Source organism: Anolis carolinensis, chromosome 1 (genome assembly GCF_035594765.1).
Source record: "Anolis carolinensis isolate JA03-04 chromosome 1, rAnoCar3.1.pri, whole genome shotgun sequence".
NCBI classification, from domain to species: Eukaryota; Metazoa; Chordata; class Lepidosauria; order Squamata; family Dactyloidae; genus Anolis; species Anolis carolinensis.
In genome coordinates, this window is record NC_085841.1 from 81275917 (window position 1) to 81303855 (window position 27939).

Here is a 27939-nt window from a genome sequence, read left to right on the forward strand (position 1 = left end):
GGGAAAGCGTAGAATGGAAGGGTTGCTCTTCCAGGTTGGCGCTGGAAAATATTTCTTTCCCTTTAGCGGTCGAGTTATTCTGGCGCATATTCGCTCAGTAGGAAATCCCAGGCACTCACTCAGGTAAGCAAGCGTAAGGGTTGAGAGACTAGGACTAGTAGCCCCTACCTTCGCTACGTCTTCCCACCGGCTTGGAAACCTATTCTTGGGACCCATTCGCTCTTCTAAGGCAGAGAGGCAGCGCTCATTTCTACCTCTGGTTGGGGAAAGTCTACCTCGAGGAGAGAGAGAGAGAGCGAGAGGGAGGGAGGGAGGGAGGGAGGGAGGGAGGGAGATCTGTTGTCTCCCTCCCTCTCGGCATCCAGAGCCCTAGTTTCCTCCCGGCGGAGGGCTCCTCCCGGCGGAGGCGGACCCCGACGCTTATAAAAGAGAGTAGGAGACTTTCTGCCGGCGAGTCAGACCCGCTTTTGCCCTGAAGGAGCCTCTGGGGCAAGAGGACGTCTAGGGAGAGCTTTCCTCTCTCGAGAAGGAGAGAGCCGGGCTTGTGGGGCTGTCTTCTCAGGCTGGACGGGGCTTGGCTCCTCGGAGAAAGTTGAGAGAGGCGGGGCAAGGGATGCCGCCTGGGGGCAACCTGTCGCGGGAGGCGGCGTGGGGCAACGGGAGCGCGGCGGAGGGCCCCGCTCCCAGCCCGGCGCCCCCCTGGCCCCTGCCCTTCCCCTGGGAGGAGGAGCTCCCCGCCGCGGAGGGGGCGGCGGGGCTGGTGGCGCTGCGCTGGGCGGTGCCCTCGCTGTACCTGCTGCTGATGGCGGTGGGCGCGGCGGGCAACGCGGCGCTGCTGAAGGTGCTGGTGGGCCAGCGGGCCTCCCGGCGCAGCGTGCCCAACCTCTTCATCGCCAGCCTGGCCGCCGGGGACCTGCTCCTGCTCCTCACCTGCGTCCCCGTGGACGCCTCGCGCTTCTTCCTCCAGGGCTGGCCCTTCGGCCGCCTGGGCTGCAAGCTGCTCCCGGCCATCCAGCTCACCTCCGTCGGCGTCTCCGTCTTCACCCTCACCGCCCTCAGCGCCGACAGGTGAGTCGCCCCTCGGGAGCACAGCAAGAAGAAGGAAGGGGAAGGGGGAGAAGGTGGGCAGGGAGCGCCATAGGAAGACCCCGGGGAGCCCAAAGCACCCAAGGCAGGAAACCTACGGGCGGCTTGTGTCCCTGGTCTGTCCCAAAAGTAATTCTCTTGCCCCTCGAAGAACAGCAAAGGAAAGTGGGGTTGAGGCAGGTAGAGGAGAAACCCTGTCATGCAGTTTGTTCCTGTTCCCTTGAGTCCCAGCCTTTTGTAGCAGCACGTTCGCAAAGCTCCCTGTCGGCCGTCACCGCCCCCAGTTCCTTCAAGGATACCGTCCATCCATCTTGCCCTTGGTCGGCCTCTCTTCCTTTTTCCTTCCATTTTCCCCAGCATCGTGATCTTTTCCAAGCTGTACAACAGAGCATCCTCTCATCCATCTCAAATAAAGAGTGAATTGAGCATGACTTCTGTGAAGATATGCTTCATTCTAGCAGTAGTCGTTCTCAGCATTTTAGCTGAAAGCCTTTCACACATAAGTAGTAGTCCTTCATGCTTAAAAAAAGAGTATGTTTCAAAATACATATATATATATATATTTGACATTACAGTCAGTCCCCGAGTTACAGATATCTGACTTACAAATGATTCATAGTTAAGAATGGGGGTGAGACAACAGTGAGATAAATTTACTCCTAGGAAGGGAATTCCCCTCCTGAAAAGAGTTATCATGGGGAAAATGTGCTTCCACTGAAGCTTTATCACCAATCCTTGTTTCTACAGCAAGCCACATTATCAAAATCCAATTATCACAGGGGCAGAAAATGCGGTGAAATTTTCTGAACAGGGGCACAGACAGCAAAAGAAACACCACAGGGGTGTTAACCCTTCCCTGTGCTATCCAAAATATACGAACACACACAGCTGGAGTTAAACTTAAGAAATATACCTGTTTTGACTTACATACAAATTCAACTTAAGGACAAATGTACTAAACCTATCTTGTTTGTAACTTAGGGGCTGCCTGTATATGTAAATCAGTTGCTAAAGCAGGAAAATTAAGACTGCTTGATTCTCATATTCAGAAGCAGTATACTTTGGGATATTAGATCCAAGGAGAAAACAGTGGTATAATATTGGTTTCCGCTGCTTGAGAGTTTCTGGAAGCACCCAGGTGGCAAGACTGATCCAAAGAATTTTGTTACCTGAGACAAAAGTCAGGATGATATACCCTTTCCCCCATTTCAAATATACAGAGAAGTGAACAATTGTAGAATATCTTTCCCTGTCTGTTTAGAAAAAGTGAAACAGATTCTGTTGCATAGTTGACTTCAAGAGACAGGTCAGAGTTGGGGAGAGTGATAAAAGTTCAGCAGAGCAAGGATTTCACGACGTGTTCTCCATACAGGTGTCATTGCTGAAATTGCTTTAAGTTTTGTCAAAGCTGGATCATTTGTAGCTGATGTGGTAAAAAGATGTATCATATATTTGTGTAGTTTGTTTCCATAAAGTATCAAATTTTTAAAAAATTGAAAAATGAGTTATAGGTGACAGCACATTGTTGTCTAGAAGAATAATATTATGTACAGATCAAAACTATCAAATATATCAAATCACTTCAGAAGAGGACTTTGAAAATTGCATTTTATAGCAAAAGTTGGCATATCCTCAGTATGATTTTTTTTCAAATCCTGTAAAGTTTGTTCAGATGGATTTGGTACCTTTTGGAAACAAATGACCACGAACAGCTTAATTTTGAGACTACAGCTGGGTTTCAAAGTGGAGTTCAGTTATTTACAGGTCCACCTAGCTCTGCCGCAGGCTGTTTAATCACTGTATTTTGGGATGGAACAAGAATATCACTAGGAGACATTCTGGCCATTTTATTTATTTATTTATTTATTGCAATCATTTATATCCCACCCTTCTCACCCCCGAGGGGGGGACTCAGGGCGGCCTTACAATTAGCATCATTAGACGCTGAACAAACCAATATAAAGCATAATATATAAAAACAATTACAGTTAAAATAAATAACATTAGTTAAAACATCCATATAAATATACATTCAAGGGCGCATTCCAAATCATAATCCAGGTTTGTCCATTATTCATCCTAATTTCATTTTACAGTTAGTGCTGCTTCTGTTGCTCAAAGGTGTGGTCCCATAGTCAGGTTTTGAGATATTTACAAAAGGATAGGAGCGAGGGAGCCTGCCTGATCTCATTAGGGAGGGCATTGCACAGATGAGGGGCCACCACTGAGAAGGCCCTGTCTCTTGTCCTCACCAGTCGTGCTTGTGAAGGTGGTGGGATCGAGAGCAGGGCCTCCCCTGAAGATCTTAAACTACGAGGTGGGTCGTAGCGGGAGATACATTCAGACAAGTAAGCTGGGCCAGAATTTGTTTAGCTTTCCACTGTCATCTGGTTGTATTACTTTAAAAATCTTAGATTTTCTAACATCATAACTCCCTAGCCCTTGCATTTTTCCTTTTGAAACTTTATACCTTGTTGTCTTTGGTACCTCTCCAAATTGCTTGTACAGAAACATAAGGAGAAAGAAAGGAAAAGTGACAATTTCTCCATATTTTATTTTAGGCTTCTGGTTAATTTTTAAAAATCAAAGGAGTGGGTCAGTGGTTGCAGCTACTACTGTACACAAACAAAAGAAGCCACAGAATAGTGAATCATGTAAGGTAAGCAGAGATGGGAGGGATGACAGTAGAGGTGCCTATTGACAGCAAAATTATGACAGCAAAATATCACTAAAAGTAGTTACTCCTTCCTGCAACCAGTCTTTTCTTCCCAGTATGATATACTCTCATTATTGAACAGGTTAGGGACCAGGCTATTGTAGGTTCCACATTTCAGGCATTTATGCTTCTTGAAAATATCCTGGTCCCTAATTTGTTGAATAACTGTGAAACAATTGTACAAGTAATCTAAAAAAGTAAATGGCTTTATACTATAAATGCATATTTTTTTATTCTTTTCATATAGAAACTAGCACCCTGCAGATTTCTTCCAATACAGCCAAAAATAGACAGATAGTATTAGAAGGATTCTTTTTAAATGAAAAATAAAGGCAATTAACACCCACTAGTTCAACCACTTGCAGGTCTCTTGATTTTATTGCTGCTTCTCCCATAGCTTCTTTAAATGGTAAAAGAGCTCTCCTGGTGCTGAACCTGCAAGACAAGATTCACTGTTTCTGTGGCAAAAGATCCACTGGCTGCCCTTGGTTTGGCAAAAAAAAATGCTGTTCCCTCTATGCCTACAAATGCCATCCAATTTGGACAAAAAAAGAAAAAGTCATAACAATTACTGGATTTTCAGTGATAGTCAGTGGGAGCTATGAATGCCAATTCAGCAGAGCTGCACTGAGTCTTTGGCTGCTTCAAGCAGCTTAGCAAATGTAAACCTCTATTTCCAGATCAAGGTCCAGAGTAGCCAGTCACAGCCAGTGTGTCACATCAAATCACACAACTACCTCTTCTCATCCTTGGGGGTAAAATACAATGATAACAAAGTAACATTAGGAAAACTTCCTCACTGTAGGAGCTGTTCGGCAGTGGAACTTGGCCACGGAGTGTGATGGAGGCTCCTTCTTTGGAGGCTTTTAAGCAGAGGCTGGATGGCATCTGTCGGTGGTGATTTGAATGTGATTTCCTGCTTCTTGGCAGGAGGTTGGACTGGATGGCTCATGAGGTCTTTTCCAACTCTATGATTCTATGACTCAAACATAACTAGCAATTCTATGCTCATTCATTTCCTGGGCAAATTTCCTTCCTGGGGAAGCTGTATAATGCTTCACATTGTATAATGCTGGCCCTCTAAATCAGGATTCCAATGGAAAAACCAGTAAATTCCTGTTAATGGTTCCTAAATAATATAAATGTTTCCCTAAAAGGTATGGGATACAAGAAATGGATGAAACAAATTACAAAGTCTGCCATTCTTTTTCAAATACAGAAGAATTTGGCAATTGTATGAGCTTAGTCAATTTGTCCATCTCTAATTATTACAGTATTAGATTTCTTCTTCAAGTTTGGGAGAGTCTGGAAGTTGTATAAACCTGATATATTTTTCCATTTCTACCAGGTCAATCATTTTTGTAATCTATAAATAATGGGTGGGATCCCCTACCCCCTACCCCCTGGGGCCGGGCTGTGGCGCAGCTGTTGAGCAGCTGCCTTAAATCACTCTGACCATGAGGTCATGAGTTCGAGGCCAGCCCGTGGCGGGGTGAGCACCCGTCAATTAAAAATAAAAAATAGCCCCTGCTCGTTGCTGACCTAGCAACCCGAAAGATAGTTGCATCTATCAAGTAGGAGATAAGGTACCACTAATAAAAAAAAAAGTGGGGAGGCAAGATTAACTAATTTACGACCTGGTATGAGGAAGTGCCGTCAGTGTGGATGATGAAGCAGCTGCTCCCCCCTGTGGCCAGAATCGAACATCCCCTCAGAAGGAAGTTAACTTGCCTCTGCGTGTGTGTCTCTCAGTCTCTGTTTGATGTGTTTATGGGCATTGAATGTTTGCCCTATGTGTGTTATAATGTGATCCGCCCTGAGTCCCCTTCGGGGTGAGAAGGGCGGAATATAAATACTGTAAATAAATAAATAAATAAATAAATAAATAATTGCAAATAATAAAAAGCTATCCTTATTTTGTTTGGCGAATCCAGTCCATTTATTTTTAAAGAAACTACCATCCGGACCCTCATTCTTGAAATAGTAGATGATCATCCAATTCTTCTTCATCATATGGAGTGGCCTGCCACTGTAGTTGAATGCTTTCTTTATCAAGGATCTCTTGAGGTTGCAGTCTCCTCCTGCCCCCCCCCCCCCAGATGTTCTCTTTCTCCTCTGATTTTTCCTCTGGATCTAGGTTTGAACCTCTGATAGAAATCCTGGGCCTTCATGACTGATGTTAACCAATACCTTTGTCCTTTATAAGATATTATCTGTTCTTCTGGGTTTTCCCATCTGAATCTGTCTATCAAGTACACTTATTTTCTTTATTGTCTGAGATGGAAGTTCTCTTAGTACTGCAATCCTGGTATTCCCTATTTCAATCAGATCTTTGGTGTGGGCTTGCAAAACTTGGTCTCGTACTTTCTTTCTTGTAAACAACACAATCACATCTCTTGGAAGTTTATTTCTTATTGCATGTTGAGATTGGACCCTAAGGGTCTTGTCAATTTGAGTCTTGACCACTTGCTCTTCCAAGGATTCCAGCATTAATTTTTGTTATTGCCGTATCAAATTCCTGTTAACCTCAAAGAGTTTTCTCTTTGTGCATAATCTAATCTTTGGAGCTGGATTGAGTCTCTTTGGAAATCCATTTGCACCTCCTTTTGTATTTCTTCAGTTATCTACCCTGGACAATCCGCCCTGGACATTTAGCTCCTTTTGGGTGTCAGCTCCATCCTGTTAGAATCCGACTAGCAACCGTCACTCAGAGGACCTTTTTATTAGCCACCCCAAGACTGTGGAACAACCTGCCAGAAGAGCTCCAGCAGCTAGATCAGCTGTGACAATTTAAAATACAAGTGAAGACTTACTTCTTCAAGCAGGCCTATCCAGACAGTTTTAATGATGAATCTTAAACTTGAATCTTACATTTAATCTTTGTTTTGTGTATTTTAATATGTATTTTGTGGAAATATGTTTAAATATGTGTATTTTAAAGAATGTTTTTAGATGAATGTATGTTTTAGTAATGTTGTAACCCATATTGATCTGTGAGGAGGAGCAAGCAAGAAATAATAATAATAATAATAATAATAATAATAATAATAATAATAATAATCACAATGATAATGATAAGGAGAAGACCTGGCTATGGCTCATGAATGGGACACTGAAGAAGGAGACAGAAGGCCTGATCCTTGCAGCCCAGGAGCAAGCCATCAGAACAAATGCAATTAAGGCCAAGATCAAAAAATCAGCTGATGACCCAAAATGCAGACTGTGCAAGGAAACCAATGAAACCATTGATTATATCCTCAACTGCTATAAGAAAATCACACAGACAGACTACAAACAGAGGCACAACTATGTGGCCCAAATGATTCATTGGAACTTATGCCTCAAGTACCACCTCCCAGCAGTAAAGAACTGGTGGGATCACAAACCTGCAAAAGTATTGGAAAATGAGCACACAAAGATACTGTGGGACTTCCAAATCCAGACTGACAAAGTTCTGGAACACAACACATCAGACATCACAGTTGTGGAAAAGAAAAAGGTTTGGATCATTGATGTTGCCATCCCAGGTGACAGTCGCATTGACGAAAAACAACAGGAAAAACTCAGCCACTATCAGGACATCAAGATTGAACTTTAAAGATTCTGGCAGAAACCAGTACAGGTGGTCCCGGTGGTGATTGGCACATTGGATGCCTTGCCAAAAGATCTCAGCCGGCATTTGGAAACAATAGACATTGACAAAATTACTATCTGCCAACTGCAAAAGGCCACCCTACTGGGATCTGTGTGCATAATCCGAAAATACATCACACAGTCCTATACGCTTGGGAAGTGTTCGACTTGTGATTTTGTGATACGAAATCCAGCATATCTATCTTGTTTGCTGTGTCATACAATGTTGTTATGTCAATAATAATAATAATAATAATAATAATAATAATAATAATACATCTTTATTTTCTGTTGTTGCTGCTGTTGCTCTTTCAAAATACAACTCATTGTGTCTGCTATTTGTTGCATTTTTTTCTTCATTTCTTGTTGCCCTTTCTCATCTTCAGCCTATGTAATTCTCTTGTCAATTCTGGCTTCCAAATTTTTCATTCTATCAGTAATGGTTCTTAATTGGGTCAAGACTTCCCCCATTGGATGTTCTTGTGGAATAGATCATTTCCTGGAAACTTCTTTCTGGTCTTCCTGATCTTTGAAATAGTCCTTTTTTATCTCTACAATTCCCAACAGAAAAAAAAATACAGTTTACCTCTCAGAGAAGTTTTTCTCAATGAAGTTGGTAAATTTACAGCAAATTTAAGGGCATCTTTTCATTTTTTTCAGCATTGCATAAATAAAGTATTTTAAGAAGTGACTTGAAACTGTTTTCCTCTGCATCTGCTTGCATGACAACATCCCTGGGGTGCACAATGTCTCTTTCTCCTCTCTCCCCGTCTCCTTTTTCATTGGGGAAGGTGAGATCCTTTGAGTCTTGAGTGATAGGCACCTGTTCTTTTTCTTTCTGAAAAAGTATTTCTCAACTCCATAAAATTGATAAGCTCCCAGTGATATCCTAGTGTTTCAGACAGCTCACTGAGACACTGTTCACAGCTCCATTTCTTAACCGGAAGTCAGTGACGTTTCAATACAATGTTGCAATATGTAGAGCTTCTTTTGGGCATTCATTGCCATCCAGTTATCTTCCAAGGTCCTTGATTCTAGGTTTGTTTTATCAGTCTCTTTCTCTCTGCACAACAACAATCAAACAAATCCACTCTTCTGTCCTCAGTCTCCAGTGATTTGGGATGCATTGTTCCTTCTATTTGTTTTTCAAAGGTTCCTTCCAGCACCCTTGTTTTTCATTTCTACAAACCATGGACTTTCCCTAAGCTTTTTTCTGCAGTGATGACATCCATAGTCTTAGGAGGTTTCACAGTTGTCATTAGAAGGCACTGTGTCGCTATTCCATCCTCCTTCCCTTAATAAATCATTTCTTGTAAAAGAATGGACAGAAGCAGCAGTAGAAAATAAGGGAGAATGATGAGTGGAAGATGTTGTGTGAAGCCCGGTAAAATCCAATTTATGAAGCAAATTGATAATATGAAAATAAGTATTATTTTAAAAAGCTTCTTTGAGTTTACTGTTAAGATTTCTGATGTGCTATGTCTGAATTTTGCACTTTTCCTAAAACATATTACATCTCAGATCTCTCTCTATCCATCTCTGTCCAAATTAATGTGCGTCACTGCTCCAGCAGAGATGCATTGACAAGAAGTATTGGGAATGAGATTTGAAGACCTTTCTGTATATAGATAATGAATTAGGTAGCCCTCTTCTCTTGAAAGGTGAAATAACAAAGACATTTCTGCCCCCCAGCAATGGATCTAGTCTGTTAACCATAAGAAAAAATGTTTGACAACAAACCTGTTTACCACTATGGGCTGAGTTAGCAATGTTTTGCAATACAGGGTTCCCTCACCTATAGTGGGGGTTAGGTTCCAGGACCACCCGCAATAAGTGAAAATCTGAAAAGTAGGGACGCTATATATTTATACATTATTTTAGTAGTTATACATTATTTAAAGTCTTTATCAACCAATCGTGTGTTGATAAATCGCTTCCTTCTCCTCCTGTTGGTGCTTGGGCTCCTTTTCCCTCCCTTCGGCTTCTCCTTTCTCCCTTCCTCAGGCTTTAAATTGTAATTTTTTATGATTTATAATATTATTTTAGAGTTTATTGAAAAACTATGAAACAGTGAATCCACAAAAAGCGAACAGTGAAGTAGTGAAGGAACACTGTATAGCACAAAGACTTTCACAGCTTTTCTTTAATCTTGGCATCTGCTGCTGGCTATTTAAAGTAGACGGAGGAAATAGGGAGCATAGTACCATGAAAGTAAAGGTATTATGAGGATAAATGGTTATGAAACCATCACCACACTGCCCTCAACTTTCAATCATTTATGTGGGAGAAAAAAAAACCTGATATGTGGATTTGACCTTCTTCACTTGTAATTGTATCTCTGGGAGATAAACATTGATCTTGCTTATCTGAGCAGGCCTGCCTCAAGAGGTAGCTTCTTGATTCATTTCTGTGCAATCGGAAATGCTTCTGAACATAGTCAACTATATGAAATTGAGATTTTTTTTATGTTTAGAGAAAGGCTAACACAGCATACCACTTGATAACACTGAAATAGTTTTCATTTCTCTGCCTGAAATGTCTCAGCTATAGGTGAAAAAAGCTTATTAGCTTACTGACATTCCAAGTAGCAATCTTACGCATTTAACAGGCCAGTAATATAATGTGCCTGTAATGTGGTGATCTCTCCAAGTAGCTGTAGGGGGCAACTGATGAGTTACTCATGTATTACCATATGGTATGCAGATTAATTGGCTAATTTCACAATAATGCAGACTTTCTCTATGGACTGTTTGAGGAGCATAAAACAACTGTTTCATCTGTGTAGTACGCCATTGGGAGGAATTCATTAAGGGCTGGGAATATCCAAATGAATGATTAAAATAAACTCTTTTGAAAGCCATATTATATGTGTGTAAGTTTTACATACACACCCGCTTTTTAATAAAGCTGGTTACAGTATTTGGGCTTAGTATAGGTTATGTATTCCTTACCCAAAATCACTGGGACCAGAAGTGTTTGGGATTTCAAATTGTTGTCATGTTTTTCATATTTTTTTGTATTTGCATAGATGTACATATATCCATCTTGGAGATGAGATCCAAATCTCAATATGAAATTTATTTGTTTCACATATACCTTATACACATAACCTGAAGGTATTTATAATATAAAATTTAAATAATTTTTGAATATACCTTGAATGGTCAGAAATCATAGATACGAGGGTTGAATTAAAAGTAATGCCTCCACCTTCATAAGTCCTCAACAGACGGCAGTACAGTGTTCCCCCACTACTTCACGGTTTGCTTTCCGTGGACTTGCTGTTTTGCGGGATTTCTTAGATGCAGGCCCTGGCTGAGGGGTGCGACCTGTCCTGTCCTGTTCTCCTCAGCCACCCTCAGGCAGTGCCAGTAGGTCTGGCCTGTGCCTCAAAAACCACCGGGCTGGGCCGGGGCCTCTTTCCTCCCCCGCCCCGGCTGAATCCCTGTGGGCCCCATTCTGGATGGCATCACCTCACATGGCGCTGACCCTGCCGCCGCCACCGCTGCTCTGTGCATGCACCCCGCCGCAGCAGCTCTGCGTGCAGCCTGCTGCTGCTGCTCTGCTGCTCTGCATGCACCCTGCTGCCGCTGCTCCATGCACGCATGCCCTGCCACTGCTACTGCCACTCCGCATGCGTGCACCTCGCTGACATCAACGCTCCATGTGGAGCAGTGGCGGCAGTGGCAGGACACGCACGTGGAGCGGCGGTGGCTGTGGTGGGACGTATGCAGAGTGTTGGCAGCAGCAGCGGCCCACCTCCAAGTCCATGCACAAAGCTCTCCGCAGCTTGATGGCCATGACTTAATACAGAAGGTACTGTACATTAAAAGAGGGAGGGAGGCAGGCTATACAGTACAGTATTTATTAAAATAAATATAGAGTCCCTACTTCACGGATTATCTCTTATTGTGGGTGGTCCTAGAACGGAACACCCGCGATAAGTGAGGGAACACTGTACTGGTATGCGGCAGGTACTGCTTTGTTCAGTAGACTCTAATCTACAGTTCCATTTGGCGGGAAGCCTTAGCATTGAACGATTGTGTTGTTAAAGTGCAAAGTATGGAACCCTGCACAGACGGTGCGACTTAAGCAATGTGCAGTCATTGAATTCTTGACAGCAGAAGGTGTCATCCCAAAGGAGATTCATCAGAGAATGCAAGCTGTTTATGGTGATTGTGTTGATGTGAGTACTCTGTGCGTCATTGGGCAAGTAAGTTTAAAGATGTTAAGGTGGAAACATCTTACTTGCATGACAAACAAATAGTTGGCTGTCCCATGACAGCAACCACCGAGTTTCACAAGCATAATCGGCATTTCACAAGAACGTTTGGGTCACATTATTGCTTTGCTTGACTACTGAAAGATTGGTGCATGATGGGTACTGTGAGACGCTGGTTGTGGAAACAGAGTGTCGACTTTATCCCTGTTCTTCAAACACTGACAACCAGGGCGACATCTGAAGCTGACAAGGTACTGCAAAATCCTAAAGGGAACAGTTTGGAACTAAAATTAGATATATTAATAGATATTATGCGTGGAATGGAATCTTCCATCCGAGAATTATCTGTTGTAGTACGTGATTCACAAGGTAAAATGACTGAGATTAATTTAAAATCACAAAGTAATGAAAAAAAAATGGAAGAACTGGAACAGGAGATTAGATTCCTTAAAGCCAAAGCAGTTGATCAGGAGAATAGATCCAGGCATTGCGATTTAAGATTTTTTGGATGGCCACAAAATGTAAAAAAAATGTGGTTTAAGCAAAACTTTATCAACTTGGTTGAGTGACCTTGGAATTCCTCTGGCAGAACGGGACATTGTAAGTGCACACATAGTTTCCCCTCAGTTTGGCTCTAAGAGAGAACAATTAAAACAGATAATTATGGCTTTTACAACTGAGAAAACCAAAGACTTTGTTTTCCAGAGTCTAAGGAAAATAAAGAATCTACAGTATAAAGACAAGAAAAATTTTGTTTACCCAGATCTAGCCAGAGATACGATCACAGCAAGACAATCCCTTCATCACATAACAAGAAGATTGACTGCAGCTGGACTGAGATTTACTTGGGGCTTTCCTGCCACAATTATTGTGTTCAAGGACAGCAGAAAATTTACAGGATCAACTCAAGAAGAAGGAGAGCAAATGATAAAAGATCTAATCAACACAGCGGGGAAGAATGACAACAGACCAGTTCAAAGGAAAGGGGAAAAGCAAGATGATACCCCAGAAGAAGATATTGAGAAAAGGAAGAGACAAAAAACAGGGAATAAGGAAAAACAAATAGATCCAAATAGAATTGGAACTAGAAGTAGAGATAAATAAGACAGTGGAGATTACAAACATCTAAAGACAGCAAGTATAAACTGTAATCTATATAGACACTTAGAAAGACTGGACTATTATTACAAAGACAATTGTATAAAATACAGTCTAAATAATGAACTACAAACTGTATAGATAATTAGATTAACTAGATATACCTCAAATTACAAAGTAGAATATGAATACCCTCCTCTCAGATGGGAGGGAATTTTGATACTAAAGACAGTGATCCTGGCAAGGGAAGTCCTCACTTGTGGCCTATTGGACTTTACATTGGGATAATTGGATAACTGATTGACACTTAATGACAGAATGCCTATTGGTATGATCTATTACATTTACTTTGATTTTTGGAGGGGGTCTAAATAGAGCCAGATGGGGAAGAGGGGGGATGGGAGTTATGTGGGGTATGGGTTAAATGGGAGGGATGGGAGGAGTGGGAGGGAACAGTTAAGAATAGAGAAGGAACATTGGTTAACAAAATCATGAGGAGACTGCTAAAAGAACAAACCAAATATGATGGATGAACTAAATGTTATGTCAGTAAATAAAATTGGTCTTTCAACACTGGTTAAGAGACACAAACTATCCAAATTGTTAAAAGAAAATCAAGTACATTTAGCATCATTACAGGAAACACACACACAAAAAGGATAAATGATAGAAACTGGGAACGACAATTCGAATCAAGGGGTACAGATAAATCTAGAGGGGTGGCCATACTTATAAAGGATAATTTAAATTTTGAGTTAGAAAAGGTAATTAAAGATACTGAAGGTCGATTTATAATGATAATAGGCAAAATAAACAACACCCAAGTAACCATAGCAAGTGTTTATGCCCCAAATCAGAGACAGGTCAAATTAATAAACAAAATCTGCACAAAAATAAAGAAACAAGCGTTAGGAGATATAATAGTAGGAGGGGACCTGAACTTACAATTGTATGGAAAAACAAAAAGCAATGGAACAGGGAACTTAGGAGCAAACTGTAAAATAAACTTTAGGAAGTGGAACCTAGTAGAAGCTAATAATAGAATAGGGGAAAGAACTGACATTCCCACTTTCTTCTCACATAGACATTCAACATTCACCACTATAAATTACTTTCTAGTAGGGATTAATAATGTAATGCCAATAAAAGAAATAATGGTGGGTAACCAATGGCCAGGAGACCATGCACCTCTTTATTTAAAATTGGGAAATTATATCAAAAACACAGTGAAAAAATGGTGATTTAATCCAAACGTTGCCTATAAAGAGACAGATACAAAAGTGATAAAAGACCAAATTATTCAATACTTTAACCTAAATAGAACCCCTGGAATGAAAGAAAGTATAGTTTGGGATGCCTTCAAGGCAGTAATTAGAGGTAAATGTATAACAATTGAGAAGGGCATAAATAAAAGAGAAAAAGAGAGATTCAGAAAATTGAGACTTGAAGAAGAAGAAGAATTCCAAGCATTTCAAAAAGACCAAACGGTGGGGGAAAAAGAGAAATGGATAGAGACAAAAAAACAAAAAACAAAAAACAAAAAAACAAAACAAAACAAAAAACAACAACTAGAAAACTTTGAGGAAATTGAAGTCACAAAGAAATATATCTGGGTCAAGAATGACTTTCAAATTAAATTCAATAAACAACACAAAGAAGTTAGCAAGTCTTCTAAAAAAGAAACAAGAGAAAGCAAAGATAATCAAATTGAAAGACAGGAATGGGCAAATAAAAACAAGTGAGGAAGACCTATAGGAAGTAATGGCACATTATTATGAAAAGCTTTATAGGAACAAGGATACAGTGAATTCAGAAGGAATACTTAACAAAAAATTAGATCCTCTCTCTCAAGCAGCATTGGATTCAAATATAACTAGCAATGAAATAGCGGAGGTAATAAAAAACTTAAAAATTAAGTCATCACCAGGACCCAATGGGCTCACTACAGATTGCTATAAAATCTTTCAAAAGGAAGTTACCCCTAATTTACAAACCTTATATAATAAAATTATGGAAAATAAAATAATTCCAGAGACATGGAAAAAAATCAGAAATTATAACAATTTTTAAACCAAATAATTGACCCTAATTCATATAGGCCTATCACATTAAGTAATGTGGATTATAAAATATTCACAAAAATTATAGCAAATAGACTGAAAGAGACAATGCCTACTTTAATTGGGGAAGATCAGTACGGGTTTATCAAAAAAAGAAAGATTGCTGATCCAATCAGAACTATTGTAAATGTAATCGGCCATGCAACAAGAGAGAAAACAAAATTACTCTTAATAAAACTAGATGTCTACAAAGCATTTGATACAATAAATCACAATTACTTGGCCAAATTATGTGAGGAGTGTAATTTAGGAAAAAGGATCTGTGGAGTAATTAGAGAATTAAACAAAGAAAACTCAACCCTTTTGAGTTTTAGAAAAGCCCTGAAAACATGGGTATGCGCCCAGGCTTTTGAAGATTAAATGATAAAGACGACCCAGACTGATTTATGGCTACAGCACGAGGATTTTGGATGAATGGATTTTTAATCACATGTTTTATATTTTTATATTGTTTTAATTGTTTTAATTGGATTTTCATTGCTGTTTTAATTATGTGTAGGCATTGAATTGTTGCCAATTGTGTACGCCACCCTGAGTCCCTTCGGGTGAGAAGGGCGGGATATAAATGTTGGAAAAAAAAAAAATTAAGTTGAAGTACTAGTAAATGGATCAAATTCAAGAAGTATTGAAATAAAAAGTGGAACCAAACAAGGTTGCCGTCTCTCCCCACTACTTTTTGCCCTAGCAATAGAATCCCTAGCCAACCTGATTAGATCAGATAAAAGTATAAAAGGGTATAAGATAGAGAAGAAAGACAAATTCATTTATACACAGACAACACGATAGTCCTAATAGGTACAATGGAAGACTCGGTAAAGGCAGTAACATAAGTAATCAAAAAATTTGAGAAGATCTCAGGCCTAACTATTAATATTGAAAAATCAGAAATTTTATATAAAAACCTGAACTGGAAGAAGTTAAAAGAAGCCCAATCTACTCTAGGGATGAAACTGGGGAAAAAGAAGTTAAAATACCTAGGCATTCACATACCTAAAAATGTAAGCAATATAATCCGGATAAATTATAATCCATTATGGAAAAAAGTAAGTAAACAAATTAATGATTGGAAAAATGGAATTGGGACATTACAACACGGCTGAAGGCATATAAAATGATGATATTATACTTATTTCAGACCCTCCCTTTTAGCATTTCATCTAAAATAATTAAAAAAGGGACAATTCAATTAAAACATGGATAGTAGGTGCCAGTAAGAATAGAATTGCTAACATAGTATTTTTTACTTGACAAGAAAATGTAGGCTGGGGAGCTCCTTGCCTACAAAACTACTTTGAAGCCTGCCAATTGGACAGGATACCTGAACTGGATATTGGTGAGCCCAAAAGATGGGTCAGATTAGAGAAACTAATAAATGGATGGGAATACGGATCATGTTTGATAGGGAAAATTGGGAAAAAAGACCTAAAAAATACAAAAGGAGGTCAGTTGACCTTAACTATGGAATGTTGGGGAAAGTGTCAAAACAAACTTCCAATAAATAAAATAGACAAACTCCCAATAGGCTCCATAGAGAACAGAAAATCCCAGCTATACCGGAATATGCTAAAGAAATTAGAACAACATAGTAAAACAAAGATCGAGGACTTACTGAAATCCGACGGAACAGTCATACAATAGGAGGAGATAAAAGATAAATGCAGGCAGGGTAATTGGCTACTATGAGGTGGGTTGTCTAAAAAACTAACAGAATGGAAGAGTAAGGAGACTCCAGAAACAGATCTTGATAAAATAATAAAATGGAAAGTAGAGAAGGAGAAAGGAATCATTGGATTCATATCAGAGGTGGCCCTAGGTAACTTTGGGGGGTAGGCAAACCAAATCTTTGCACCCCCCCCCCCCGAATTTGGCGCCTCCTCCCACAAACCAATACCTGAGAGCTGGAGAATGGCCGAACGAGGAAGGCCAGGCTCCAGGAAGGCCTAGCTCTTCTAGGGAGACCTCGTGAGGTCTTGCGAAGTTTTGTGAGGTCTCCCGAGAAGAGCCTGGCCTTCCTGGAACCTGGCCTTCCTCATTCTGCTGTTTGGCGAGCAATGGTCCCCGCCGCCGCCGAGGGGAACCTATTTATTTATTTATTTATTGAATTTATATACCGCTCTTCTCCCCCAGGGGGACCCAGGGCGGACTTACATAATGGCAAGATTAATGCCACATATAATACAAAATATAGTAAAAACCAACAATCCTAAAACACACTTAAAAACCAATATCATACCCAATTAAAACAGTAAAACACTGTGTGACTGTTACAAAGGGCCAGTAGCATTGGGCCAAAAGTCAGAGCCAGTCTGTATTCAACTTCACATTAATCCAACAAATACATCAGGTTATATCTACTTGTATCCTAGAATGGGCCAAAAGCTTGGGCCCACATCCAGGTCTTCAGCTGCTTCCTAAAAGACATGAGTGAGGGGGCTTCCCTAATCTCCCTTGGCAAGGAGTTCCACAGCCACGGAGCAATCACCGAAAAAGCCCTGTCTCTCATCCCCACCAAACGCACCTGTGACGGCGGCAGGACCGAGAGCAGGGCTTCACTCGAAGATCTTAATCTGCGGGGCGGCTCATAGGGGGAGATACGTTTGGAGAGGTAAGTCGGACCAGAGCTGTTTAAGGTTTTGTAGGCCAAAGCCAGCACTTTCAATTGTGCCCGGAAGCTAACAGGCAGCCAGTGGAGCTGCTTCAACAGAGGAGTTGTATGCTCCCTGAATGGCGCTCCAGTTAATAACCTGGCTGTGGAACGTTGGACTAGTTCCAGCTTCCGAACAGTCTTTGAAGGCAACCCCACGTAGAGTGCATTGCAATAGTTCAAACGAGATGTAACAAGAGCGTGGACCACCATGTCTATGGCAGGCTTTCCAAGGTACGGGCGCAGTTGGCACACAAGTTTGAGTTGTGTGAAGACCCCCCTGGCCACCACCGAAACCTGTGGTTCCAGGCGCTTTCAGGGGGAGTGTGACCCCATCCAGCACAGGCTGTAACCCTATACCCTGTTTGGCCTTACAACTGAGCAGGAGGACCTCTGTCTTGTCTGAATTCAACTTGAATTTGTTCACCCTCATCCAGTCTGACATAGCAGCCAGGCACCAGTTCAGGATCTGGACGGCCTCCTTGGAAGCTGGAGAAAAGGAATGATAGAACTGGACATCATCTGCGTACAGATGACATTGAACTCCAAAGCTCCGGATGATCTCACCCAGCAGCTTCATGTAGATGTTAAACAACAAAGGGGACAGTATACCAACATGTGGTGGGAATGCGAAAAAATCCAATGATTCTATAATATAATTAAGAAGGAAATATAAGACCTACTGGGGACAAAAATAGACTGGAATAAAACACAATTTTTTGTTTAAAAAATGGAAGGCAATGGGGAACTTAAAGAATGGGAGGAAATAATAAAACATATGTTAGATGCGATTAAAGCTCAGTTGCCCTAGGATGGAAAGACAAAAAAAGAAGAGATACAAAAACTTGGTATAAATATTTAGCCGACTACCTACTTCAAGACTATATTAGTGAAAGGAAAAGCTACTATAAATTGGGCCAAACCAAAAAGACCTGGGAGGCAAAATAGAAGAGCCTCATTTCCAGGATAAAGGGGAAAGACAAATATAAGGAATTAAATAAGATTATCCTCATGATTGAACAACTATAATAAGCATAGTAAGAGTAGTTAACTGTTCCCAGCGGGAAAAGGGAGGGAGGGTGGGAAGGAGAAAGAAAGAGGGGGGACGTATACATGCTTAGTTATACTTAGGTATAAATATTAAATAGTATATCTCTACCCTCGTATTATGTAAGAATAAGTTCATGGGTGATAATGGGGAGGTGGCAGGATTGGGGAAAAATACTGGTATTTTGATTGTGGAATATCAAGATTGTATGTCTCTATGTGTGTGTACGTATATATATATATATATATATATATATATATATATCCCACAATTTTTAAAAAAGTGGAAAAAAAGACTTCCTCCATGATGGCTTCAGAAAACTTGTTCATCATTAGCAGAAATGTATCCAATTGTTTGGTGATTATGTGGAAAAGTGAATAGTGGTAGTTAAAGAGCACATTCTAAGGATTATTTATGTGTTGGATTTATTAAAACACTCCCATGCAAACCCAAGTAACATTTTCATTCAACCCTCATAGTATTATCTCAACCACTGACATGGACAATTTTGAATTTTAGAGTATTTCAGATTTTGGAATTCCATATAAAGGATGCTCAACCTGTACTGGTGTGTAAAGTTCTGACCAATCCTGAGTTGCAGTCCATGGAAAAGAGAGAGAGAATTAATAAATGATATTCTCTTATCAAGGTATAAGAGTCCTTGGCTTCTAACTGAATAGTGATAGCAGTCATTTATGACATTATGATTTTCCAAATGCAATTTTTGTGTGTATGTTCATATGCATTTGTGCATGGTGAGGCAATTTCATATTACATGACACCATAAAGGATAATACTTCCAGTCCCATCTCAGCACCACAGTGAAATGTAAGAGCCTTTATTATAGTTCTAGAACTGAAAATTATACTAACAATGATATAAGAAAGCATAAACCTCTTAACCACTTTGCTTATATTCTGTTATAATTTTACTTGTAAACTTTGTGGTTTTAAGTTTTTCCATAAACTATCTATTGATTTGTTTGTTATTGTATATACCAATTGTTGAACATTCAGCATGGATCAAATGCTCCATCCCTTTTCCCAAACAAAGAAATATATTCCCATGAGATACATGGGCAACTAACAGTTCAATTTAATTGAATCTAAGTGTAATTACTAAGTGTAAGACTCAGATGATCTTGAAGAAAAACAATGTGATTCTGAAAAATAACTATGTGAGACATATCTGACACTGTTCCTTAAAATATGTTCCTGAGAATTCTGATTCTGCTCAGTTGCATTCTACAGTATTTCTATGGTCATGAATACCATTTGTAGTCTCTATTTAAAGCAATACATATTATCGTTTGTATTAAACCATTTGCTATATAGTACAGATGTGTGCCAAACATAAGATTTGGTATGGATCTTGATTTAGCTGCCTTTGTAGGAAAATGGTCTGCTTTGGTGGCCTGGATCAAATCAGAACCAGCCTCCTTTGCCTTGGATGGAATTTCAACCAGAGTTGTAATTTACAAATCCATGATTTGTGCCTCCCATTGACTATTATTAAAAATTTTAAATGACTATTTTTATATTATTGGATGAAAATACTAAGTACATTATTTCATGCCAAGTGTAGAAATCTTTATGCTACATCTCTCTCTCCCTCTCCCTCTCTCTGTGTATATATACACTCACTCTCTCTCTCACACACATAATGCTGTCGACTATTTAATTTTAATGCACTCATATTGTTTACTGCAGTTAAGATGAATAGGTAGAGGTAGTTTCCTAAAAAAGCAGTCTTTTCATTTGGATAATACCTACAAAAGAGATCTACCAGGATTCTTGTTGGATCATTGTTTTAAAAAGGAAAACAGGCAAACTATAAAGCATAGCAATTAGAGAAGCCCTCATATTATTTGTCTTTGGATTTAAAAGTCAACCTGTCAATGAACATTTAACCCTCACCGCCTTTCCCTTTCCCTAGACATTTCCACAAAAACAAACCCTAAATCATGTCCTCTATTTGTTTGCTCATCATGCTTCTCTTAAATTCCAGTGCCAATACAAATATTGGTGACAATCAAACTTTGGTTCTGTTATCCTTTGAAGCACCAGATATGTTCAAAGGTGTCCTGGTTTGATAAAAAAATTGTGAGCTTTATCCAGATTCCAATTTTCCAAACCACAGTATATAGTATTCTGATGGGGCTTCCAGCCTCAAACAAGGTAATCATCTATGATCCAGGCTCATTAAAATTAGTTTACTTAAGAACTGCATTAATCTGGGACTTAGTCTCAGAAGCTGTTTCCATTCCATACCCAGCTGCACAAATGTCAGCAGTCTTGAATTTATGGCAGCTGAAGTCTCTCCCTGGAGCATATGAAACATGGGAGTCTGTTTTTCTCCCTTCCATAGTGCTCTGCAATGAGCTGTCTAGATTTACTAGAGGATTTAGATTTACTAAGGGGATTTCTTAATCTAATCAACATTCTTATTGGTTAACTGGTGTTTAATAAAAGGAGCAAATCTCTAGCTTCAAATTTCTGGACACCATTAATCACGGTTGTTTGTAAGAAGCTTGAAAGCACTTGACCCTTGAAGACAAATTGTTTTCATTACCCTTAGAGCAGAAAGAATGTGTGTGTGGGCCATTTATCTGTAACGGAACAGAAATGGGTGTCCGTAGGGACCAATTTATGGATAAGCTGGGGTTAGTCCTTCATGCAGTACATTTTCATGCAGGGTTTCTAGGAAATGGCTCCATTTTATAAATGTAATGTAGTGGGGGGGGGGGGGGGGAGAGCAGAAACACAGCTTTGAACATCTGTGTTTAATTTTAAATGATTCACAGTACATTTCTGCATCCACTCAGTAGAAAGCCCCATTGTGTTATTTTCAAGTAAGTGAATAGAATTAGGATTAATTTCTATAATAATATCTGCAACACCAAAAAGCTCTGTATTTGAATTTTGTTGCTTGTGATGTGATGACTTGTAGATATTTTACTATTTTCCAGACTTTGTTGAACAGAAGTATATGAACTCAAACCTGTTTCCTGTTATATTTTCTGTCTTCCTTCGTCTTCCTAAAATTTTTCTAGCTATATATTTTCAATAAAAGATTGTCTTCTTCAAAAGATAACATTCATATCTCCTTATGCACTTTTAGGTACAAGGCAATTGTCTATCCAATGGATATTCAAGCACCCAATGCAGTCCTGTGGACCTGTATTAAAGCTATAGCCATCTGGGTAATTTCAATTCTGCTAGCAGTTCCTGAAGCAGTATTCTCTGAAGTGGCACACATCAATGATGCAGACAATATCAGCTTTACAGAATGCATAAGATATCCCTTGAAGGATGATTTGCACCCAAGGATCCATTCAGTGATGATACTTCTGATATACCTCCTCATTCCACTCACCATCATTAGTATTTACTACTTCCATATTGCAAGGACTTTAATCAAAAGTGCACATGATCTTCCAGGGGAACACAGTGAACAAACTAAAAAACATGTAAGTCCCTGTTTATGCTTAGAATGATATTTTCTAGACATCTTTCATGATCCAAGTAATTTTCACCCTTGCTCTCTTTCTTCTCTCTAACTTAATTCTTCTTGTTGGGCTAGTTTCTGCTTCCTTTCTCCTCTCATTCTCAACATCTATGTGATTATGGAACATACCCTTACAAATAAATATTTGTATCCTTATTTTCATTTGTGGGAACTTGGAAGGTATGTAAGTCTACAGATGAAAAAAAAGGAACTCCTCGTAGTATTAAGTCATAAATATGATCCACAGCACATTGAGGGGGGAAATACTAGCCTCCCACTTCCATTTGAGAATTGTTCTAGCTGAAGACCATTTTTGTACAGTTGCACAAAAAACAATGGAGTCATTTGCACGAAGGAAAAGTGATGTAACAAAGCAGAATAAAACTCACAATAAGCTTCTTTTCCTAAAGTTTTGTGGAGTCCATTTTTTAAATTTCATTTACTTCCCTCCCCTTCCTCCTCTTTTATATGCTGCCTTTTAATGAATATTTTGAATCAAGAATACTTATATAATATTAACATCATAATTACAAGAGAATCAATCAGATACCCACAGACACAAATATTATTATTATTATTATTATTATTATTATTATTATTATTATTATTAAAACTTTATTTATATACTGCCCTATCTCCCGAATGGGACTTAGGGCGGTTTCCAATCATAAAAACAACACAACATTACATAACAACATAATAACACATTATTAAGCAAAGTAAAATAATACAATTATAGCAATAAATAACACTTACATGACCTGATCAAGGGGTTACTGATATTCTTATATTACTGATGTTCTTATATTTTTAAAAGTTTTATGGTTTAAATGTTTTATAAATTGTTCTTGTAAGTTATTAATGTCTATGGTTTTAATATTGTATGAATTGTCTTGACTCCAAGTTTATGTATGCGTGTGTCTTTGGGTATATATGTGTATGCAATACACACATATACATATTTATATATCTCTATTAAATAATCAATAGAAACAAAACTATTTTGAATTTGTTCAAAAGCAGACAAAAACACAATATTAAATGACCACCGCAACCAATTCCCTGAAGCATGTTGAGATAGGAAAGTTTTCATTTCTTGATATAAGGAAAGTAATGAGAGGGGTATTCTGATTGAAACTAGTGCTGCTGGCACATATTGTTTGCGAGAGACCTTTATATAAGGAGGAAGTAAACGGAAAGTTCTGTGTTAATTCATACTTTAAAAAGGTCTCTCCTGAGCATAAAGCAGCCTCGTTGCATTTCACACCTCTAGATAGTGCAAGAGCATTCTGAAGAACTTATTTAAAAAGAAGTTTTAAAATTAGATGGGAGGTTGACCCTCCAAGGTCTGATAGTAGTTGGTCTACTCAGTCAAATCTGGACTGCTGTTACCCATTCATTAAGGAATAGGTAAAATATACAATGTCAATAGAATGTTCTGTAGTAACACGTTCACTGTAATGCTATAAGTACAAAATATTGTACCTGAAAATATCTGGATATAAAAAAAAAGTTTTGTTGTAGTTTCCAATGCTATCAGCAAAACAATAATCCATTATTACAGTAATAAAGTGATCACAAACATATACTTATGCTCTGCTTGTGTATGTTTACATTGTGAAAGTGAAGAAAAAGCATGATGTTATATATTTTGATGGAGTCTGAACCTTTGCTGATTTTCTCATTCTAGATGGAAACCCGAAAGCGTCTGGCTAAAATCATACTAGTCTTCGTTGGCCTTTTTGCTGTGTGCTGGCTGCCTACTCATGTACTCTACATGTATCGGTCCTTTAACTATGACAAGATTGACCCATCACTTGGCCATATGGTTGCTACTTTGGTAGCCCGAGTGCTCAGCTTCTCCAATTCCTGTGTCAACCCATTTGCCCTCTATTTTCTCAGCGAGAGCTTCAGACGGCATTTCAATAGCCAGGTTTGCTGTCGCATGGTACCTCCTCAACGGAGATCTACTAGTTACTTGCACAGCACCTCAGCCATTCGAATGAGCACCATGGAAAACCATACCAGGAACTCTGTTGCCATGGCAACACCTCTAAATGGGCACAACTCCAAACAAGATATACCACTGTGATTCCATCAGTGGTACATCTCAGCTTGAGAAGAGTTTATTTTAACTACTTTTATTGCATATTTGGATTGTTAAAAACATAATGAATCAGCACCTCTTAACTTAGGAGGAAGATTTTGCTAATTTTCGTATCTTGTTTCTAAACTTGTTTGGAACTCATGATTTTGCATGAAGATAATACTGATTTACTTCCATGATGGCTAGAAGATGGAAACCTTGGGTGTTGTCTGCCTGACTTACAAAAGACCTTGTTCTGATTCTAGCAAAGAGGATCTGTACACTCTTTCTAATCTTCATAGTTCATCAGGATAGAAATTTGTGTTTTTCCTGGCTCCACTGACTTTCATGGAGATGTCTGATGAAAATAAAATATTGCATTATTAATTTATGAAAATAGAAATACAGTATGTACATATATGCAATGAAAATGTGGAAGACCAGGACCACTAGTTCTGTATAACAAAGCCTGCTTAGGGCTAGATAAATGTCTATTAACTCTCTCCCCGGGGCCGTGGTGGAGGCTCCTTCCTTGGAGGCTTTTAAGCAGAGGCTGGATGGCCATCTGTCGGGGGTGCTTTGAATGCGATTTCCTGCTTCTTAGCAGGGGGTTGGACTGGATGGCCCATGTGGTCTCTTCCAACTCTACTATTCTATGATTCTATGATTCTAGGTGCAAATGGAGCATCTACATGCCATATAGCAGTGGTTCTCAATCTGCCCCCCGCCCAGATGTTTTTGGCCGTCAACTCCCAGAAATCCTAACAGCTGGCAAACTGGCTGGGATTTTTGGGAGTTGTAGGCCAAAAACATCTAGGGACCCCAGATCGAGAACCATTACCATACAGTATATGGTGAGGAGGAATAATTGGGATTGGAAGCCATGTGGATTATGTTTTGGTATTCACAGAGATGTGTTCCCATTCTATGAAAGATGAAAACAGAAAACTCAGGGAGTCTTTCTTCCCTATGATGGAAAGAGAAGCCCTGAAGCAGGGAAAATACTCCTTACCTGTGGGATCCCTCCATGCAATTTGGGACCCTGCTTTATAGTGATATAACACAGTGAGTTGAGTTAGCAAGCATATCCCAAGTGTGATAAGAAAGCTCAATCAAATCTATTGTCTGTCCTGGCACAACCCTAATTTGGTGCAAATCTGTCTTCATAAATGTCATTAAGTCTGCCTCCCCCATATGCAAATAAATTCACTTGAGGTAAAGAGATGCTAGGTGTTCAATGTACATCTCAGTGTGTAGCTGATGAAGCAGTTATTTCTTTTCCTTCAAGGCTGGAATGCCTGAGCCACAATGAGCTCCATGAAGATGATATATCTCATCAGATTACACACAATTTGCATATTTTCATTGCATTTTACTGCTTAATTTATATGGCCTGCCTGCTCAGAAAAGTTTTATGCCATAAAACTGTTGAATTGTTTTATTATGGTACATTTTCATGGAGTGAAATGCATGTGGTGTTTAATAATATTGAATGAAGAATGGTTGATGAAATCAATGGATGGTTAAATATTTAACAACTCTACATCTATATAAACCTAAAAGTCAGGTATGTTGGTTACTACCACAAAGGTTCCTACGTGGCTTGATGGATCTGGGCCAAACTTTGCTCACATACCCTTCATTATATAACTTAAAATAATGGAGGGGTTTGAACTGAAAAAAACCCCCATCCCTTTTGGGCCTTGAGTAGAGGGAAAAGAAAAGTCACAAAAGTGGATTGGTTGTGGCTAGGTGAAGGATTGGCTATTCTTAGATGAATTGTCTCTCTCTGATATGACTGGGAAAGAAAGGGAGTAAAGCATCTTGGCTGCTGCTAGGTGTTGTGTATGAGGGGAATAATAATAATAATAATAATAATAATAATAATAATAATTTTATTTTTGTACCCCGCCACCATCTCCCCAGAGGGACTCGGGGCGGCTTACAGATATAAAACCAACATACAATAATATCAAATACAAAAGCACACAAATAAATTTAAAAGGCATTGAAAAATCACACTCATTATAAAACACTTGAGAAACACAGCAATAAAAACATAAAATGAGCTGGGCAAAGTGCACAGAGTGGAACTTGTAAACAAGAAGGAAGTTAAGGTGCTACAAGGTCATGGTAAGAGCCTTAGACCGGGGTGAACACTGAGGCTATGTCAGGGAGTTAACCAACAGGTACAACTAGTCAGAAGAACCTGCTAGTACCAGGGTTTAGTATACAGTGGGCGGTACTTCTTCAAAGGCCTGTTTGAAGAGCTGTTTGAATGAAAAAAGGAAGAATAAAAGAAAGAGAAAGAGAAGGGAAAGAAAGGAAGGAAGGGATTAAAAAGAAGACATTGTGAGGTCTTCTCATTGCTGAAGACAGAAGAAAGCAGGCAAGCAGTGGCCCCTCTGACACCTGGGCATATACGCTAGTGACACAATATTTTTAAATAATAATTTTATTTAATTTATATAGAAAAAAATACAGTACATTATAAATATGTATAGTATCTTCAATTCAACTACTTTATCTACCATTATTAATATAAAAATGTCCCTAATAAAAATAAATTTAACTATGCTATTCTACTACTCCACTTCAAAAATACATAAGGTTAACCTTCCATCCTCCAACTCCAAGGACTAATTCCGTTCAATTATTAAAATGCAGAGTGTGAATTTCACTGTACCTTTGATACGGAAAGCACCAGCTGCTGTTGGATTTCAACTGGTTTAATTAACATCTAACTTCCACTGAAGATGGACTCAACCTGGGAAGATGTTCTACATTGCATGAGTAGGATGTCAGTTCTGTTTTGCTACTACCTGCTTTGCTAATACCTGACATTGCATGTCTCCTCACTGTGTGCTGCTCATGAGTGTTTGCAAAGGAGCAGTTATGTACTCAGATGTCATGGCATCATGGTAGCATGGAACACCTGCATGCAAGTAATGGCTACATACAAGTAAGAGCCACCTCTTTACAGAAGACTATCAATTCTGTGAAGCCAGTGGCAACTTGCATGGAGTACTCTGGTTCTTTTCTACTTTGTGGAGATGTCTTTCATTTTGAAAATCAAAACCGCTTTGGAGTAAAGCATATTTTCAATATTGGAATGTTACAAATTTGTTTTGTGCAACTTGCCTTTTAATAGCAGTGGGGAAGCAATGTTCCATTTTAATGTGCATTCATCTATGTTTATATAAAATTATTTGCATTTGTTTTCTGATGTTTTTCATCATTCTCTGGGCAGCATGAGGATAGCAGAAAACTTTGATCCGAGGAATAGATTTAGAGTGGCAAGAGGAATGCAGTTGTGGAAAGGTGTAAGCCTCTGTTTTTGGCAGAGGACAGAACAACCACAACTACAGAAGAAACTAATCATGCTGTTTCAGCTTCTTTATAACTTCTTGCAGACAGGAAATGAGTACATCTTTAACATATTGCTTTGGAGACATCTTGTGTGAAGCTCAACACGGGCAAAATAATAGCTTTTCCATGTAGTACGATATTTGTAAATGGTTATTGCCCTGCATTCCTTTGGAATTCCTTAAATGTTGTTTGTAGACAAGTGGGTGTTGTATTTTCAAAACAGCGTTAATAATTTTGTTACTGTAATGTGATAAACTTTGTAAATGTTGAAATTTATATGTAAGATGGCTTTATGCAAAAACAATTAAAAACAAATTCAGCAGAATATATTACAGGTGGATGTTCTCTATTAGTAAGATCGCTAGACAACTATTTGATATATACTAGAGAAAGAAGTCTGCATTTGTATT

At 39.2% G+C, this 27939-nt stretch overlaps 1 protein-coding gene across 3 annotated transcripts; it reads left to right on the forward strand.

Moving 5' to 3' along the window:
* Positions 1-2: 2 nt before the first annotated feature.
* nmbr (neuromedin B receptor) lies at positions 3-27856 on the forward strand. 3 transcript variants are annotated; one of them, XM_003215706.4, is made up of 3 exons: positions 3-1068; positions 21688-22036; positions 23765-27856. In XM_003215706.4, exons 1-3 carry the CDS (start codon positions 614-616, stop codon positions 24164-24166), a joined length of 1206 nt encoding a protein of 401 aa, XP_003215754.3. In that variant the 5' UTR covers positions 3-613; the 3' UTR covers positions 24167-27856. The 3 variants fall into 3 exon arrangements, with proteins under 3 accessions (XP_003215754.3, XP_062834076.1, XP_062834086.1); XM_062978006.1 differs by lacking the exon at positions 3-1068 and adding an exon at positions 3648-3745; XM_062978016.1 differs by lacking the exon at positions 3-1068 and adding an exon at positions 19095-19216.
* The last annotated feature ends 83 nt before the right edge of the window (positions 27857-27939 follow it).

What these genes read in the sequence shown, in the direction of transcription:
- nmbr (XM_003215706.4), top strand. Translation starts at nt 614, where the DNA reads ATGCCGCCTGGGGGCAACCTGTCGCGGGAGGCGGCGTGGGGCAACGGG. An exon ending in ACCGCCCTCAGCGCCGACAG is followed by an intron (nt 1,069 to 21,687) that starts GTGAGTCGCCCC and finishes ATGCACTTTTAG; the next exon opens with GTACAAGGCAATTGTCTATC. An exon ending in GTGAACAAACTAAAAAACAT is followed by an intron (nt 22,037 to 23,764) that starts GTAAGTCCCTGT and finishes TTCTCATTCTAG; the next exon opens with ATGGAAACCCGAAAGCGTCT.